Consider the following 11,586-nt stretch of genomic DNA (forward strand, 5'->3'; position numbering starts at 1 on the left):
GTGGGGGGGGGGGGGTTAGCCGGTGCATGCACAGGAGAGGAGGCAAGAGGGAGATGGTGAGGAAAGAGGGAGGGGGGGACGCACCACAAAACGCGCCTTCGTGCGGTACCTCCTGAGCGCGACTCAACACTCTTACCTGATCGAGCGTGCGTATGTCTGGGGAAAGACCGCCGTGGACGCAGAGGATCGAGTCGTCGATTGTTGCTGAGAGGGGGAGGAGGTCGAATACTGAACAACAGGTGCGCCAGGGGAGGGAGGAACCGTATTTTCGGTGGCATTCGTCTGGGAGTGAGGAGTGAGCGAGGGAGGGAGTGAGAGATGGGACACACCATAGAACCCATAGACTTGAGTGATCTGCCTCGACTCATGATTCCCCCTCAAGAGGGTGACATGTGCAGGATACCGCACCTTGAGCGCCATAAGCAATGAGAACGTCTCCAGCGAATGATACCCTCTATCCACAAAGTCTCCCATAAACACATATCTGGTACTGGGCACATCGCCCCCCTTCCTAAACAACTCGAGGAGGTCCCAGAACTGCCCGTGTAGGTCTCCGCAGACTGTTACGGGAGAGGAGAGGGGGACGATGTTGGGTGACTCTAGTAGGTGGAGGCGGACTGTTGTGCATAGGTTTAGGAGGTCTTGTTCGGGGAGGGATTGACATGCGAGTATGTAAGGTATGTAACTGGTGGGGTCGAGCATCGTTTGGGGTAAGACGGTGGGAGTGAGGTGGTGGGGTGGTGGGGTGGTGTGTGCTGTGGCTGTGGAGTGTGATGTATCGGCGTTAAGTGGAGTAAAGGGTATTACCGCCATTTCTTCCCCTTTGAACCTCTCCCTCCAGATGCTCGCTACCGAGTCCCATATCCACCTCCTGGGGCTGGGGCTGGACAGAGCAGCACAAACGGTAAACATAGTCCATGCCGTCCTATCCCTCTTTGGTTCCCTCGTCCATTCAGGCACTCTGGGCCCTTATCCGCGGTCTGACCCTGTCCTGCTCTATCCGGGCGTAGCTGCCCAGCTCACCCTCGGGGAAATTCACCTCCCTCCTCCTGCCCCTCTCCTCCACCCACCCAAAACCCCACTCTCTCCCGGGTAAATGGGACCGCCTGATCCCCCTCCCCACTACACCAGGGCTCATAATAGGAATTAAGGAAGACGGCTCTTCCCATATCCTCTCCGCTCGGCCAGACGGAACGCTGGCAGAGGAGTGGGAGTACGCCGACTCTTGCCGCTCGGCACTCTATACGTATCTTTGCGGGCGCTGTGGACCGTTTGGGAGGGAAACACGTAGCGAGGGTGTACTGGACGCATACGCTCGGTGTGAGTCCGCTTTTCCCAAAAAAAAGGAGCAAGGAGGAAGGAGCTGATCGCATGCGCGCGCGTGGGGACGCCAGTTGGCTAGCATCCATCTCTGGAGCGAGACGGGAAAGGGAGGGATGGTATCGGGCTTTACCTTTTCGTTTGATACCAAGACTCATGGGGTTATGTCTTCTGTACGTCCCCCCCTCATTCCCACGCCACGCCCACGCCTTCCCGCGGCCCAAACAACGCACTCACCCTCCCCTAGGTAGCGCTAGAAGTCGCCTTCTCCCCCTTCCAACCACTGAAACCTATACCCCGGTTCCTACTCCTCACTTCTACAGGGGCGGTCCAGCTGTGGCAATCGGACGTGCTCCAGTGGACGAGGGAGGAGGGACTGGCGGATCTGGTTGGGGGGGTGGCCTGGGCCGATAGGGGAGGGATGGCGGGAGGCGCTGGGGGTCCGGGTATGGGGATGGGAGACAGAGCCGTGGGGGACGCACCGGAGGGGTTGGGGGAGAAGTGGGTTCGTCAGCTGGGCTCTGTCTGGGTATGCAGCCCTGCCCTGCGCATGGACCCCGCTCATCCTCTCCGAGAAACTCCCAGGATACGCAATCTCCTTCCTCCTCCGGTTCTCCGACTCCCTCTCCCTCTTCCCTCCCTCAGCCAGCTCCACCTTCCAGCAATCAGCGCTCAACAAGCTCGCTCTCGTCGCTTCCTCTTCCGGCAAGGTGTATGCGCTCGAGACGTCTCCTTCGGCACAGGGCGGGGTGTTGTGCTCCCGTATCCTCGGGGTGAGCGGGGCGCCGCACGGGGTGGGAAGGGTAGACGTACAGCGGGTGTTGGCAGTTCAGGCCGTGGCATGGGTCGTCCTCGGCCAGAGGTGGGACGAACATGTACGCCCCCTGCCATGATCCTCATTCATCCCTCACCCCACTGCAGAGCTTCAAAACCGCCGTGTGGAGTATCGACCCCCTTACCGGGACGATCCACCCTCCTCCGGGGAGGGAAGGCACTACCCCAGGGCTGACGCTCTTCGACGGACCGATGGAGGCGGCGTTTGTCCTCCCTCCCCCTCCTGGCCAGAATCAGAAATCATAACGAGACAGTGGTCATCGTCTCCCAATCCGGAGAGGTGCACCTCTTCCCCGAAAAGGATTCGCGCTCTGCTTCCCTGGTGAAGAGGGACGGGCTCTACTTCTCCCTCCCGCTCCGTACGGGCGACGTTTCCCTGGACCAGGCGGCACTGCAGGGTTTTACGCTCATCCCCACTCCCGGGGGCATGTCCTCCATCCCGACGTTCCGAACCTATCTGACTCCTTCCCCTAAATCCGAGCTTCTGGAGCTTATCCGTCCTCCCCTAGGCCCAGTCGCCTCCCTCGGCCGTGTCCTAGGATCGAAACAGACTCTATACAAGTATCTTAACCCGCACCTCATCCTCGCTCTCACGCAGTACCCCACGCCTGCGGGAGAAACCCGCTGCGGGATCCATCTTGTAGACCAAGTGAGCGGCTTGTAGACCAAGTGAGCGGCTCGGTCACCTATGACGCTTCTGTTCGTCGACCCCTGGGAAGGGAGTGCGATATCCGACCGGTGATGGTGGAGAATTGGCTTGTGTGGCAGTTCTGGAACGATGGGGATTCGGGCGTCTCACAGGGGGAGCAGGGGGGGATGAGGACTAAGGGCTGGAGAGTGGTCGTCGTTGAGCTGTACGAGGGAGAGCCGGACGAGCTCACACGCAGGTCTGTCCACCTTCAACTTCTTCCTTATCCTCCTATCCGGGTTCGTTTCCTCTGCCGGTGCAGGCGCTGACTGCGGACGGGGAACAGCGCGCAACTTTCGAGCTTTGCGAGTAACGCCTCGCGTGTGCATGTGATTTCCCAGACTTACGCGGGTCTGCCTGGAAGGCGGTCACGACCACTTTGACAAAGTATGGTATTACGCTCAAGGACGTCGTCGGCGCGTCCCTCACTCTACTGCGCTCTTGCCGGCCAGGGGCCTGACTCGTGCGCCGTGCGTGCGGCAGTCGCCAACGACCGCAGCTAGATCTAGGCATTCCCCTATGCGCTCCTCGACCCCCGTCGGCCAACGGGCAAGCTCACCTCATCGCAAAAAGAAAAGCTCCTAATCCCGTTCAACTCTGTCATAACCGACGATCCGCGCCGGACTGTTTCCCAAAACCTGCACATAATGGGCATCAGCAGCCTGTCCACTATACCCACGGCGCTGGAATCCACTTCTCTCCTACTCGCCTCCTGCTTGGACGTCTTCCTTGCTCGACTCGCACCGTCTAGCGGGTTTGACATCCTCGGTGAGAACTTTAATAAGACTCAGCTGATACTTACCGTGCTTGGCTTGCTTGTCGCTATAGGTATCGTGAGACCTATCGTGCGTGCTCCCTCCCCTCTCCTTCGCTGCGAATATAACCTGAATTACGTCTAGGTCGAAAGCGAAAAGGTGCGCCAGAGATGGTACGCTACCAACTAGGATCTTACACAATCCCTTTTCTTAAATTTTCTCGTGCAATAGGCCCTTTGCCGGCCCTGGACTTATGAAGAGTGGAGCAGTCAAAGGATGGTTAACACGACAGGAATTGCGCGGGGCATCAGTTTCTCGCATACGTGCTCGATGCTCAGTGTTCTTCAAAGTCCCTGTTGGGCAAAGCCAAACCCTCCTCCCCAGACAGATGCAGAATCATGGCACGTGTCTCTTGTTATGACTACAGGAGGTACTGTACATTGGGCGCAACTGCATATGGAAATCGTTATCCCGTCATCTCAACATCCTCATCCACAGCTCCCTGCTGCACGTCCACACCAAACTTGACCATCCAACCGGCCCGTGCGCCCTCAAGCCGGGTGGCAGGCCACATTTGTTCATCCAGCTTAGTCTGCGGGCCCGGCGAATGCCTGTGCAGCAGCTCGTTGAACGGCGACAGGATCCCAAGTTGAGCAAGGATCTGATATGTCGACGCGTTGTGGCCACGGACACTGATTGACGAACGACGCTTATGGATGTCTTTGTCCGAGTCATTGCTTCTTGTTGACGACGCAACAGGCTGGTCAGCTGATTCACGCTGCCTGATTTACACGGGCTTTTGGATCTCAACATGCTTCCCACTGTTGAATGTGACATCGGTACCGAGTTCCATGAGGTGCATAGTCAGTCGATCCCAACAAGGAGCATGCCAAAGATGGAATGTCATGCGTAACCATCGCTGAGTCCTTCAACAGCGTAAATTCCGAGTTGCGTCTCTGTTGAGGTTGCCTTCATGCCCTGAGAGGGAGGATTCAATTTGGGCCGTTTCGTCAAAAAGTTGTCTTCCGAATAAGGCCGTTTTCGGGTCGCTTTGGTAGACGCTTTCTGGTTACTTTCTGGTTGACTCGACAGCTGCTCCAGGCCCGGTACCAGTGACGAACACTCACCGCGTTTTGAATAGGGATGGTCGAGGATAGGGTAGGGTAGGAAAGGGCGACTGCCACATCCTGCCCTGAACCGGATGAGAGTTGACGTAGCTCGTCTCAAGTTCAGGAGCAGTCAGGCGCTGTAGAATAGTCTCGATTGCACCTAGGATAGATAATATATTCTATGTAGATATACACGCGCTCTATAGGTCTGGTCCAGAGGTCGCATCGGCGGACTGTAAGAGTTCCCAGCACAGACCAAGATAGACTGTCGACTCAAGGCCAGTGAAAGATGGGGGACGTTCTAAATAATACATTGTCATTTCAATAGTAATGTGGTTGTGCCGTCCACAGGCGCCAGCACAACCACTACAAGAGAGGGGAATCGCACTAATACTATGACGAGAGGGGAAAAAAGGAGACACAGAAAAAAAAAGCTAGAGAATACCTCCAACGTGTGCACTCACGCATTTGCGGGCTGTCAGAGAATTATAATAACAATTATTACTACATTGTTAGATCAGTATTATTTTGAATAGAAAGAACAAACTTACCAATGACGACGGTGATCTGGAGGATCTCCTTCCAGTGGGCACGAAGGAACTTCCCCGTAGCCTTCGCCCCACTCTTCAAGCCTTTCCATGACTTCTTCCCCTGCTCGGCGAGTTTCTCCTTCCTCTTCTCGCGGTTGTACGCTGCCTTGCCTCGCCAGTGAACAAGACGCTGCTTGAAGGGCCGTGTGGGCGCGTCTGCGTGCGCAGTCTTGCGCGAGGACTCGGCGGCGGAGTCGAAGAGAGCCTGCAGGGAGGCCTTGCGCATAGCCGCCCTGCCCTCCCTCGCCTTCTGGTCGTCCTCGGCGCGGTGCTCGATCTCCAGACGGCGTCCGAAGACAGTTCCTGCCGCCTGGACCTTCTGGCGATTGTACGCCATCTCCTCGGGGTCATCGGTGTCGAGGTCGATGCCCTCGAGGGCGCGAATCTTGAGGAGCTCCTCCCGAGAGAACTCCGAGATGTCGAGGGTGACAGGGGCAGCGGTGAACAACCCCACCGGAGGTGGGATTGTCAAGCCGATATTCCCACAGTTATTTTCGGGTCTTAGAGACCGTTGCGCAGCACTACGGACCCTTACCACACGGACAACGCACCCCAGCAACAAGCCTCGACCGACCACGGATATTCAGCATGGTGACTACTACGAGTTCCCAGGCAACGGGACCCCTCGGGTATTCGGCATGATGACAGCAGGTTTCCTCCACAATGGGATTGACCCACATGGATATTCGGCATGCCAACATCTGCCTTGGAGAGGTATCTGGAGACCGGATTGGTATAGAGTGTAGTTTAGAGTAGCTAGTATAAGTAGTTTCCAGAAATTCCTGTATCTAGCTTATTCTGCCCCTTTTCCGATAGAGTTATACAGATCCGATTATCCCCATACTAGGCAGCATCATCTTGACTTAGCATATTCAACTTGACTGGACATACTTGACTAGATGGAGAGCAACCTCCAAATTATTACAGACCGACTTTTGGTAGCTCAGCTACAGGCTTGACTCCCATGTTTCTACTGACTTTTCCCTTCTCTCCCCTCTTTCCCTAGCAAGTTCTTGCACACCACCCATCGGACCAATATTTTGGACACCTCTTGGGTTGGATCAGTGGATGCCCCTTCACCCTCAGCATCAGTGACATCAGGGGAGACAGAGTGCTCCCCTCCTTCTTTGTCATCCTGCAGAGAGTGTTAGCATGCTGTTAAGGTGCCAACCTTGGACAGTCAGCACAACCACATTACTACATGCAGCCTAATAGGCTGCATGTATGTGGTCTGCTGACCATCTACTCACCTCTTCCTCCTCCTTGCCTTCCTCCACCACCACAGAGAGCCCCTTTTCCTCCAGCTTGTGAAACACAGAGCCAATGAGCTTGAGCTCATCAGCATCCAACGTTTGCATCTGCCCCCCTTCTCCAATGATCTTGAGCTTGAAGGCAGTCTTGCCTGCCTTCTCTAATTGAGGGCATCTTGCCCTTGCTCAATATGATTTCCACCTTAGACTTGTGGGCAGCAGTGATCTTGATGCTCATCTTCTCCATCAGAGAAGATGAGCAGGCCAGCGAGGGTGAGGAGAAGGCTGCTGGTGAGTTGCTGGAGTCAATATCAATATCAACCATCTTGATGGGTTGATGGTTGTGGTTTGGAAAGAAGAGAAGAGGGAGATGGCAGATGATATTTGATGTATGTGTATAGGAGTTGTTGGCAGTGCCCCTAAGTTGATTAGTTCAGGGGTAGCTTTGCCACAACAAATACTTTGACTTACTGGCGGAATTCTGGAAATCCAAATGAACATTATTGAAAGTGTTATTGTGCAGTAATGTGGTTGTGCAGGCCATGCACAAGGCTTGGCTGCACACACACCACATTGCTGGCAGTGCCAGCAACACCATTGATGCTTCTAGTGCCAGATTTGCTGAGTGTTGAGCCATTATGCATGACCAATAAAATGCATAGTCATATTAGTGCAAATTTTAAGAAAAGCATAGAGGAAGCTGCAAAGAGAGTGTGGTACAGGTCAAGGAGGAGGTACCCTTTGGTCGGCGATGTGAGAGTGTCAGAGATAAGTGCACTTGGCTCTTTCATCAAGTCCCTGAATTTTGAGCTCATTGCCTCAACCCCTCTCCTCACTGTCTATCAACTACCACCACCTTGAACTCAACAATCCCACTGCTGACATACTTCAATTTGTTCAGTCATCCATCCTTGTAAGTTTAGTAACTCATCCAATCCATTACAAAAGATTTCTGATTGCTATGTCTAGGTATTGTCCCTTACTGACTCATGATGAGATGTTTGGGAGTCAGGGAGACATTATGAGCGCTACCTCCCCCATGGATATTTCTAGAGAGGAGGGTAATGGTACACATCATTATATATGCAGGATGCATATATACTTAGCTGACACTTCTGCAGATGATTGTGCCCCACACCACCCTCCCAGACACTCCCATGCTGGGCAATCAAGCAACATGATTGCCCAGTGTATCAAGAGAGACGTCGGGCAGGGGGGTGGTCAGCACAACCACATTACTATTTTTGGCCTTCGCCTGCGGAAGGCCCTGGCTCCTGGCACTGGGGCCACTGAAGCTCCATCTGCTCATACCTGGGATGAAGCTCAATCTCTCCACCTGCAGGAGAGCATGGTCATTGACACTGTGACTAACTACATGGGTTGTGCTCATCCTCCAAGGCCCATCAATCTTGATCTCAGTCACCTAGCTCAGCACAACCAAGATAATCACCCTCATATTGTTGCTGTTCACCCCTATGAGGGTGATGCAGCCAATATTGTGATCTCCCCCCCATTCTCTGAGTCCAACAGAATGGCAGAGGTCAAAGTAGCCACCATCATGACTGCCACCCCTCCTAAAGGATTCTCCAGCTTGGCAGATGTTACATCTCTGAATCCCACTTTGGCAATCAACAATATCACCATGGATGACGCAGCTCTCATTGATGAAGATCTTCCTGTCTACCGGAAGCACAAAGCTGTTCTGCCTCCTTGCTGGACACACAAGCCACCCAAGAACAAGATCAACAAGTGCGTTGCTGCACCTGTAGCTGTTCCCACTGCCAAAGCTCATCTGCCAATTGTGTTTGACTGGGTGTGTGTCGATGCAAGTGCCATTGCTGCAGGGAAGGCAAGAGTTACACCCCTCAAGAAGAACATGGTCCACACCAACATCCAGTGCCCCAATGTCATCAACCCCCCCTCCGTCTCCACCTCCTGGCTCTTCACCTCCCCTGCAAACACATCCTCTGCTTGACCCTTGTGTACTACTGATGCAAGACCTGATTGCATGAGGCTCTCCTCATGTACTATCTATGCGTGCTCCTCTTCTTTCCCACCTTTTCCTGCCCCATCTCTCTCCTTTCCATATTTTTCTCCAGTGGGGAGCTCATTCCCACTCTTTTGTTAGCTTGCTTGAGGGCATGATATGTATTTAAGATCCAACTAATTTCATTCATTCATAAAACATTGTGGTGTGTCTTCTGTTCCACTTCCAGGACAGATGAAATTGTCCTATGTTCCACTCCAATGACCCAGCCCAGCCCCCTTGGGGTTATACAGCTTGGTTGTTCTCCACCACTGCATACAATGAGCTTGCCATTGATAAGATGAGCTCATTCCCTTGTCTGGTGACAACATCAGTCCCTGACTATCTTGACCCACAGTGTCAACCTCTGCTTGACTTATGGCACCCTCAAGGAGCAAACAAAAGGTGATACCTGCAAGGAAAGAAGATGTCTACTGCATTTGCTCTGGTGCAAGGCTTCCTCTGGCAACAAAGGCATGAAGTGGACAGTTGAGACAATAAGGCATCATCGACAAATGATTGCATCTCAAGCTGATCGACTTGCATGAGCTGGGCAGGGGAGCAATCTTTGTGAAGACCAGCTTGCACACTCTCAACCAACTGAATTGCAGGTGGACAACACAAGTCATGAGTGGGAGAGTGTGGACATGGAGATGCCGCAGTACAAGGAGCAGGAAGCTGGTGAGTTCCTCCTGCTTCCTGTACCCCTCCTGCTATCCCTGATCCTGCCCCTCCTGCCCCTCCCTACTGCAACTGTCACTCCCTCCACTGTCCACCTTAGCCCCATCATCCCTTGTTCAAATTCCCTCTCCTCCTCCAGTGCCGCCTCAGCAGGTGCCCCTTGACTTCAACAATGACTCTGCTGATCCTGGCTTACCTGTGGACAAACTGGATATACCCCTCTTGATCAATCATGTGGTCTACCAGCCACAGGCTAGGCAATTCCTTCCTAAACGTACATGCCAATGCAGTGGTGAGGGCTGTATGCCTCTTGCTATTGCACATGCATGCACATTATCAGTTGCCTCATCTTGCCTGTGTGTTTCTGGCTTCGATTCTCTGGTCTGTCTTCAATTTTTTGCCCTCCTGCCACCACCCACTTCTTTCACCCCTTCCACTGCACTGCCCCATACTCTAACTACAATCTACAAGCGCCTGGGTCTACTGGATCATTTCAAAGTGCAAACTATCTGTCCCACCTGCAGGGAATTCGAAAACTTCAATGAGCAGCAAACTGATGAAGAACTCCTTGATGAGCTTGGTTTCTCACAAGATCAGTCTCTTCCTGAATGGCAGTGACACTGTTCGAGGTGTGAAATGCCATTGTATGAGCTCCATCTAAAGTCTGGAAACCCACGTGCTTGTTGTGCAGCCCCCTTCGACCTACTTTCTGGACAACTGCAAGATTTCCTCACTCAACCAGGCTTTGAGGCAGCATGTGAATCATATCTGGATGTCAACAGCAAGGAGGGGGTTTACAGTGGAATACAGGATGGCACTGTCTGGAAGGAAATGAAGACTCCCTCTGGGGAAGTTTTTTTTCCTAGGAACCAAGAAGAAGTGACACAGCAAGCTGAATTGTGCCTAGGAGTGCTAGTTTTGATGGACTGGTTTAATCTAAACCAGTCCACAGTGGCTGAGAACCACTCTACTGGACCTCTATCTGTCTGTATTGCCAATCTGCCTCCAGAGCTCTGGTATGCTCCTTTCACCCCTGTGCTCTCACAGCTAACCCTGCACCAGATTCTGCATTCACAACCTATGCTTGGTTGGTATTCTTCCAGGTCCCCATGAGCCTAATGCTCAGCAACTTCAATGCTTCCTCCGCCCTTTGGTTGACAATCTCCTCCTCTTGTGGAATGAAGGGATAGTAATTCCTGCTCAAGGTGCATGAAATGATTGGCACAACCACATTACACCTGCTGATCAAGTGTAATGTCTGCTAGGGTGCAAGATTCGAGTGGCTCTGTTAGCCATTGTCTGCAATCATCCTGCACTTTGCAAAATGTGTGGATTTGCTGACCCACATGGGTTCCCAAATCAGAAGATATGGTCCAGCCCTGGGATTTTGGACTTTTCTATTTGAATGTCTGAACAAAGTCCTAAAGACCATAGAGACAAACAGTCACAAGGGCGGGGAGGTTGAGATCACGTTTGCCTGAGAGTTCAAGAGGGAGATGGCCCTCTCATGCTTGGTATGCTTCTCCACTTCTTCCTCTGCATGCTCACTTCCAGGTAGAGCAATGCACTGGCTGGTCAAAATCAAGACCTTCTTGTGTGCATGCTCAGCATTGAGCTGGAAAAGCACAATCAAGATCTAGCCTGGGTTGGCACACTTACTGCTCTTGCAGTCAAAGCTCAAGATGTGGTCAATCAACAGGCAGACCTTGGACAATGCCTCCCTGCTGGGGTAGGCAAATGTATGCCTTTGGACAACTGGCTTCAGGAAGAGCTGGTTAGCCGGTATGCAAGATACCACCCTGATCTTGACATACGACCTTTGCATGATTACAGTGCCGGCCCAGACACCCTTTGGCTCAGCAACAAAGCAACCTTCTTCTCTGAGCTATGCATGGAAGGCAAGCACATCATTAAGTGTGTTGAGGAGAAGTTCAACAAGTCTGACATGCTTGTTGTCAGGGTGTCAGGGCACCAGCTCATTGCTTGGTCAAGAGACATGACTAAGCCTTTATGACATGGAAGAAGCTGGTATACCTTGGCATGTGCTGGAACCTGCTGGAAAGGATTGGATGGTCAGGTGACCTGCTGTGCATGGCTGTGCATGACCTCATATGACCTCATCCTTGGTCATATGACCTGATCACCTGACTAGGCTGAGTAAGCAAGATGTTCTAGCAGGTTCCACCACAGAGGTATAAATATAAGGCCTACTCTGCCTGGGGACTGTCTCTTCAGACTTGGTCTCTTAGGATCATCCACAGGTACCTATACTGTAGATAGGTCTTAGTCATCAGGTCTACTCCACTTCCTTGTTGCCTGCTTAGACTCTTGGT

General features: G+C 52.8%; 5 protein-coding genes across 5 annotated transcripts in view; 3 read left to right on the top strand and 2 right to left on the bottom strand.

Annotated features, from left to right (window-relative positions):
* The window catches only part of DACRYDRAFT_59500 (Metallo-dependent phosphatase), a gene marked incomplete at both ends in the record, with an annotated part of 1,596 nt that extends 894 nt beyond the window's left edge, over positions 1-702 (bottom strand). Inside the window, 2 exons of the mRNA XM_040775565.1 lie at positions 85-282; positions 330-702. Of these exons, the coding sequence (XP_040624024.1) occupies positions 85-282; positions 330-702 (571 nt within the window). The remainder of the gene's footprint in view (positions 1-84; positions 283-329) is intronic.
* A 288-nt stretch (positions 703-990) lies between these two features.
* DACRYDRAFT_25248 (DUF1620-domain-containing protein) lies at positions 991-3,786 on the top strand (the record flags this gene model as incomplete). Its single annotated transcript, XM_040774081.1, has 10 exons — positions 991-1,320; positions 1,395-1,493; positions 1,568-1,849; positions 1,896-2,195; positions 2,242-2,357; positions 2,392-2,803; positions 2,878-3,041; positions 3,129-3,171; positions 3,352-3,687; positions 3,742-3,786. The coding sequence occupies exons 3-10, from the start codon at positions 1,742-1,744 to the stop codon at positions 3,784-3,786; spliced, it is 1,524 nt and encodes a 507-aa protein (XP_040624025.1). The 5' UTR covers positions 991-1,320; positions 1,395-1,493; positions 1,568-1,741.
* A 1,218-nt stretch (positions 3,787-5,004) lies between these two features.
* DACRYDRAFT_25251 (uncharacterized protein) lies at positions 5,005-5,987 on the bottom strand. Its single transcript, XM_040774082.1, has 2 exons — positions 5,258-5,987; positions 5,005-5,181 (listed from the first exon to the last, which is right to left on the bottom strand). Exons 1-2 carry the CDS (start codon positions 5,631-5,633, stop codon positions 5,141-5,143), a joined length of 417 nt encoding a protein of 138 aa, XP_040624026.1. The 5' UTR covers positions 5,634-5,987; the 3' UTR covers positions 5,005-5,140.
* A 1,736-nt stretch (positions 5,988-7,723) lies between these two features.
* On the top strand, positions 7,724-8,521 carry DACRYDRAFT_18865 (uncharacterized protein; the record flags this gene model as incomplete). The annotated part of the gene is made up of 1 exon (XM_040771399.1): positions 7,724-8,521. One exon carries the CDS (start codon positions 7,724-7,726, stop codon positions 8,519-8,521), a length of 798 nt encoding a protein of 265 aa, XP_040624027.1.
* A 2,078-nt stretch (positions 8,522-10,599) lies between these two features.
* Positions 10,600-11,586, top strand: part of DACRYDRAFT_91769 (uncharacterized protein) — a gene marked incomplete at both ends in the record, with an annotated part of 2,055 nt that continues 1,068 nt past the window's right edge. Inside the window, 2 exons of the mRNA XM_040777023.1 lie at positions 10,600-10,713; positions 10,812-11,213. Coding sequence (XP_040624028.1) covers positions 10,600-10,713; positions 10,812-11,213 — 516 coding nt within the window. The remainder of the gene's footprint in view (positions 10,714-10,811; positions 11,214-11,586) is intronic.

This window comes from Dacryopinax primogenitus (genome assembly GCF_000292625.1).
Source record: "Dacryopinax primogenitus strain DJM-731 SS1 chromosome Unknown DACRYscaffold_24, whole genome shotgun sequence".
Classification (NCBI taxonomy): domain Eukaryota; kingdom Fungi; phylum Basidiomycota; class Dacrymycetes; order Dacrymycetales; family Dacrymycetaceae; genus Dacryopinax; species Dacryopinax primogenitus.

Bases quoted from the DNA above. Each gene is read 5' to 3' on its own strand.
- DACRYDRAFT_25251 (XM_040774082.1), bottom strand. From the start codon at position 5,633: ATGGCGTACAATCGCCAGAAGGTCCAGGCGGCAGGAACTGTCTTCGGA. The intron at 5,182-5,257 runs GTAAGTTTGTTC...ATTCTCTGACAG, and splicing joins CCAGATCACCGTCGTCATTG to CCCGCAAATGCGTGAGTGCA.